General features: G+C 45.8%; 1 protein-coding gene across 1 annotated transcript in view; it reads left to right on the top strand.

The window, feature by feature from the left end:
• The first annotated feature begins 323 nt into the window (after positions 1–323).
• LOC311263228 (bromodomain-containing protein 1-like) overlaps positions 324–6,594 on the top strand; it is a 12,160-nt gene continuing 5,889 nt past the window's right edge. The window contains exons 1-6 of the mRNA XM_084363151.1: positions 324–613; positions 2,832–4,221; positions 4,488–4,644; positions 4,740–4,859; positions 5,828–5,956; positions 6,408–6,593. Coding sequence (XP_084219277.1) covers positions 2,849–4,221; positions 4,488–4,644; positions 4,740–4,859; positions 5,828–5,956; positions 6,408–6,593 — 1,965 coding nt within the window. The 5' untranslated portion in view covers positions 324–613; positions 2,832–2,848. The remainder of the gene's footprint in view (positions 614–2,831; positions 4,222–4,487; positions 4,645–4,739; positions 4,860–5,827; positions 5,957–6,407; position 6,594) is intronic.

The raw sequence follows: 6,594 nt of genomic DNA, 5'->3' as shown, positions 1-6,594 counted from the left end.
TAGGTTATACTGACTCAGTCCCACATTGAGTATAATCATGGCAGTTTGTGATCTGCACTTCAGGGCCACCACACAGTTAACAGTAACAACAACATAGAATAACACTTAATGTTTCCTTTAAAATCCCCTGTTCAGTTACCTGGTCCCTCAAACCAAGCACATGTAAGTGTTTCAGTTATTAAAAACGCCGGTTTTCTCTGGAATATACATACATTGTCAGAAATAAAAGTACTTGTACTGTAAATCCCCTACAAAAGCCGTAGTAGCGACTTCCGGGTTTTCCTGTGTACGCGGTGACGTCACGGCGTAAAGATTCACACAACCGCATTGTTGTTGGGGGAAGAGAAGCTCGGGCAGCTGCTGAGCTCCACCACTTCCAACTGCTTCTGATCAGTCCTATCGATCAGTGTTCAACCCGATTACAGTATAACACCCGAGACCGGCTCCGTCGCCCTGGATACCTGTCGGTTACCTTCAAGTTTGACTCGGTTCAGCGCGAGCCGCGGCCGCTGTTGGATGAGCGGACTGAATGTGGATTTAACTGTCGCTTTGCTCCACAGGCCGCGCCGCCATTGCTGCTGTTTTAACAAGCAGAATTCGTGAAAATACCGAGGTAAGTCCAGCCTCACTCTGTCCTCACCTGTAAATGTCACCCGTCTACAGTCTACATGGGTTTAAACTCAAAACCAATCCTCGCTGCTCTGGGAAAAAGCCACCCTTGTCTATCGAGGCATTTTCTTGTTGTGTTGGTCGCCATATTTCCTCCCCCCTCAGTTAGGTGTAATGCTAGCAGGCTAACGTTAGCCCGGTTTGTGGACGGAGTGTCCTAATGCGTTTAACCGGCGACCGGAGATGCCGCCGTCAGATGAGAGGACATGACCGGGTCGTCATTTCCTGTAACAAACCCGTGTTTCGTTTATAACGTTGAAGCGACATCGATTAATCACATAGTTCAACGTTGGGGTTCGATTGAGCGATGCTAACATTAGCCGTGGCTAGCAGGCACCGTTCAATACACAGTCAGAGAGAAGCTGGGCGACTTGAAGCCGCTGTGCCGTTGGCCGCTGATATCCAACAACAACCCGCTGTCAGCGGCTTCAGCACTGCTAGCTGAGCCGACCATAGGCTCGGCGTGGAGGTGTGCTGCTCTCGGTACATTTCTTTCATTCATCCACTGAACCTTATCACATGCAGTCCGTTTCCGCCCCCTGTACTGTTACTACATTCAGCTTGTAGACTGAAAGCATGTTGAGAACAAAAATGAGACTGACACTGGGGTTCACATTTAAAGCTCCCTGCTGAGCTTCATGTCCCTTTTGTCCCTGTAAGGCCACAATTGTAGCTGCATGCCGATTTTAGCTGCACAACACAAGAGGCCAAGTATGTCGACAGTTTAAAGGAATTTGTTTTCAGTGTTCCCACACAGTACAGAGAGCAAATGTAAGGTTACAGGCGGATACACACACACACAAACACAGGGATGAAATCGTTTGTAAAAACGTTGAGAATGCATTACAGTTTTAATGATAAGCCTGCCGGTTAACTTGTTATCTAAGCAAAATTCCAGACATTCTTGAGGTTAAAGGCCAGGTATTAGCTGGTTTGCTTCATCCTGTATGAGAACTAACTGAAGTCAGACAAAGATAGGCATTTAAACATGTCAGCATAGGCTCTGGGAAACTGATGAACATTTTCACCTTGAATAATCATTTATTCAAGAAAATAGCTGTTGAGCAGATAAAGATAGTTGTAGCGCTAATGCTGAAACAAACATGGGATTCAGCTCAGTAACTGCCAGTCTACTAACATACAGTGCAGACAACAAATGCACAGGAGGATACAAACAGACATACTGCTTGACACAGGTAAGCAAACATAAACACATAGCTGTTACTATGACAAGAGCTGAGCTTGTCAAATCTGAGAATGTTGTTGCCATACCCTACTGTGAATCACAGGATACAGCAACGACTTGTTTACAGTTGTTTTTGTAGTCACTTGACAGAAAGGACCTCATGCTCATCTGGACTTCTGGTGAACTGTCCTCAATTTCATCAGTTTCATTTCAGTAGCAGCATGTTGCTGGATAAAGATGTGATCTGAAGCCACTGGTATTGAAAATGTTGTACAGGCAGTGTAAAGTGTGTATCTTTGATCGAATAGTTCCTGAAATAAATCAGAAAAGTCTTTTTAAATCTTTATTACTCAATTATTTGAAGGCAAAGTTCTCTATTTAGAACTGATGTCTTTAGCATACAATTTTACGAAATATTTCCTAAACTGAAGTAATGGAAATAGTTTTGGTATCGGCACAGAGAGTCAGGTATCACAGTGGCACAGATACAGCCTTAATGTAGTCAGGACATTTGCATCACCAGATATATGTTGCCAAAGATTCACTTGTGAAACCAGTCGAGTGTCAGTATTGTTGCATGTTGAACATACTGATAGTTTGCCCGATGTTGCATTTAAATCTTAATGCAGGCTCAGTTGCTCAACACTTTAGGTGAATGTCTTTTGATAAATTGTTCAGAAATCTTGTAAGCAGCTCAAAGAAATCCTCAAAGTGTTAAATGTTCCTCTATGATTGAAGGGCTGTAAGAGGTGCTGGCATCCTTGTAAGAACACTTTAAGTGCCCAACACTGTTCCTGAAAGGCAACATAGAGGGTTAAGGTTGTTAATCATCAGTGCAGGTTCTGTTAAACCCAACTCACACTGCTCTGTGTGCTGGTTGTTGCTTCAGAGGGTGAGTTTGTGACAGGAAATGTTGCTGCCACAACACCATATCAGTGAGTTATTGACACTGGTGTTTCATCTGTTCGGTTTTCAGGGTCTTTACGGCTTCAAATGAAGAAAAAAAGTCGACAGCACCGCCCGGCGGTGCTGAAGAGGGACTCCTCTCCCATCAAGCCATCACCCAACCGGGAGACGCTGACATACGCACAGGCTCAGCGAATAGTGGAGCTTGAGGTGGACGGTCGTGTGCACCGCTTCAGCATCTATGACAAGCTGGATGTCATCACTGACGACGACCCCACAGCACAGGAGATCATGGAGTGCAACAGCAACAAGGAGAACAACGAGAAGCCCCAGCAGGTCCTGGTGCGCTCTGTGCGTCTCAAAAACAACAGGCAGAAGAAGAACGCAGCACTCACGGCCTCACATGGTGGCATTGGCCAGCATGGCAGTGCAGGAGGTCTGTTGGAGCCAAAGGTTAGAACGGTTGAATATAACCTGCCGGTGGTGCCCAGGAGGCCGGCGACATATTACAAATACACAGAGAGGACAGCAGAGGAGCTGGATGAGGAGGTGGAGTATGACATGGACGAGGAGGATTTTGCCTGGCTGGAGCTAATCAACGAGAAGAGGAAGAGCGAGGGCATCAGCCAGGTGTCGCACAACCTGTTTGAGTTCCTAATGGACCGCTTTGAGAAGGAGTCGTACTCAGCCACGCAGGGTCAGAGCGACCTGCAGTCGCTGGTGGATGAGGACGCTGTCTGCTGCATCTGCATGGACGGAGATGGAGCCGACAGTAACGTCATCCTCTTCTGCGACTCCTGCAATATCGCCGTGCACCAGGAGTGTTACGGTGTGCCGTACATCCCTGAGGGCCAGTGGCTGTGCAGACACTGCCTGCAGTGCCCGTCGCGGCCTGCCGAGTGCGTCTTTTGTCCCAACAGAGGTGGAGCTCTGAAGAGGACTGATGACGACCGCTGGGGTCATGTAGCGTGTGCTCTATGGGTGCCTGAGGTCGGTTTCTCTGACACAGTTTTTATTGAGCCCATTGATGGCGTTCGTAACATCCCACCAGCACGCTGGAAGCTCACCTGTTACCTGTGTAAAGAGAAAGGTGCGGGAGCGTGCATCCAGTGCGATAAGATCAACTGTTACACTGCCTTCCATGTCAGCTGTGCCCAAAAGGCCGGCCTCTACATGAAGATGGAGCCTGTGAAAGAGGTGACAACGTCCGGTGCCACCACCTTTTCTGTGAAAAAGACCGCCTACTGCTGCAGCCACACGCCTGAAGGCTGCGATCGCCGGCCACTCAACATCTACGAGGAGCCACACCCGAAAAATGGAGCCTGCCACAAGCGGGCAGACAAGAGGGGGAAGGCCCGGAGCAAGGGCTGGCAGAAGAAGAAGACTAAAAGAGCGGAGCCCGAACCAGAGCCTGAACCTGAGGCCCCCACCAACTCTGGGCCCAGTATCACTGCATCAAGGTAGGCAGGCAACAGGACTCCAGAACGCATCTATCACGTTAATTAATTTATGCACGTCATGTTCAGTAAGGTTTCCCCTTGATGTTTGATGGGTAAAGAAACACAAGTAGTCAGTCATTCAGAGATATAACTGATCACAACTTATTCCAGCCATAAAGAATAAACATGTAAAGCTTGTTAGATTGTGTTTCTATTCAGGTTATCTCTGAATACTGACGGAAGTATTTATTGATTTAAACATCTCCTTTTGTTTCCCCGTGGGTCAGTTTTGACACCATCCTGAACCAGGTGGCGGTTCAGAGGAAGCGTCTGTTCGTTGAGCGGGTGCTGAGCTACTGGGTGCAGAAGAGGCAGTCGAGGAACAATGTGCCGCTGATCCGCAGGCTACAGGCCAACCCACAGCCGCCCAAAGCCAAGCAGATGGTCAGTGCTGCTGACGCTCACTGGCTTCTCACTGTGGAGCATTACCTTTCAATGTAGTTGTCACTGAAAAATGTGTGTTTGTGCCTTTTTTGCAGGAGAGCAACCAGGCACTGAAGGAGCAGCTGAAGGAGTGGCACCGCCTTCGCCACGACCTGGAGCGAGCTCGCCTGCTGCTGGAGCTCATCAGGAAGAGGGAGAAGCTGAAGAGGGAGGAGGTGAGAGTCATTTCAACATTTACTGCTTCTGCATCACAAAGTTTAAAGCTTCATTTAAAATCAAGGAATATACAAGGAATGACAATAGATTTCCTGTCTGGATTATTAAAAAACACCAGCAGGGCAGCAACTAATAATCATTTTCATTATTGATTAGTCTGCCCATTATTTTCATGATTAATCAGTCATTCAGTCTCTAAGATGTTGTAAAAAATGCTCATCAGAATCAGAGCCCGAAGCGATTCAAATTGCTTCTGTTGTTCAACCATCAGTCTAAAACCCAAAGAATCTTCATTTACTGTCAAAGAAGTGAAGAAAATCCTTGAATTGATGAAGCTGAAACCAGGAAATGTTTGACAATTTTGTTTAAAAAAAAAAAATGACTGAACCGATAAATCCATTATCAAAATAGTTGCCAATTACTTTTCTTTGACTAACTAATTATTGCAGCTTTACTAACCTCACTACTGTTATTTACATCACATTATTAACATTTACTAACACACAGCCCGCAGTAACCCTGTCAGTCCCAATCCAATGGCAGAACATGATGAAATTGATTAAAAGTTACTTTCACTAAAGGTTTGTTGTTACACTTTATCAATTTTCAATAAATAATAGTTAGAATTAAAGTGTTGTATAGTTGCTTTCAGTTTCACCAAAAACCTCCCAGATTTTTGTTTTAACGGTGTCTTCGAAAACAATGTAAAACTAATATTCACCTCGTCTTTTGCTCACAAGTTAGACCACTTGAATAAATTGCTACAAACACATGATGTACTGATTGTTAGAGGCTGTTCGTACAAAAAACAGCAACATTCACACCAAGAAAGTGACATAAATCCATTTTACGCTCAGTATGAACATAAACACTGAACTGTGACCATCAATCGTACCTGATCCTGTTGACATGTATGGAAACTTTGGGTCACCGTACAGAGTTGTTTGACTGTGTGTTTTCCCGTCAGATGAAGCAGCAGCAGTCGGCGCTGGAATACCAGTTGACCCCCTTCAACATCTTGCTGCGAGCCGTGCTCAGTCAGCTGCAGGAGAAGGACCAGTACAGTATCTTCGCTCAGCCCGTCAACATCAAAGAGGTCTGAAACCATTTTCTGCCTGTCCTGTGACACTGCTGTGGTCCCAAAACTAGAGTTACTACATGTCCTGGTAAATAACGTAATGCAGCTCTACATTCAAATCCTGGAGATGATTAAATAGACTAAATGTCCAGGAAAAGTTGTTAACATTTAATTTGACAGCACTGGTGTCTTCCCACAGCTGAAGCCCAGTAGATTTTTTTTCTGCACTGTTCATTAGATAAAGCTACTGTTGATACAAACACACCACTTTCGACGTGTTTTAATCCTTTATTGTGAAAAACACAAGTGTAGACATGCTAATGAGGTGAGTTGATGAGCCCATGCTCCATCACTGGGTAAAGTTCCAATTAAAAGTAGATTTATGACTTCTTCAGGAATTCCTGAAAGTGAATCCCTGTAAGTGATCTTCACAGTCTGCAGCCTCCAACGTGTCTCGTGTCTCCTGCAGGTTCCCGACTACCCGGACCACATCAAGAACCCCATGGACTTCTCCACCATGAGGAAACGAATCGACCTTCACAGCTACAGGAGCCTGGAGGACTTTGAGGACGACTTCAACCTCATCATCGCCAACTGCATGTCGTACAACTCAAAGGACACGTTTTTCTACAAGGCAGCTCAGCGGATGCAGGACC

This window comes from Pagrus pagrus, assembly GCF_965226575.1.
Source record: "Pagrus pagrus genome assembly, chromosome: 10".
Taxonomy (NCBI): Eukaryota; Metazoa; Chordata; class Actinopteri; order Spariformes; family Sparidae; genus Pagrus; species Pagrus pagrus.
Note: the sequence above shows the minus strand (reverse complement) of the source record. Positions and strands in the feature narration are given on the sequence as shown.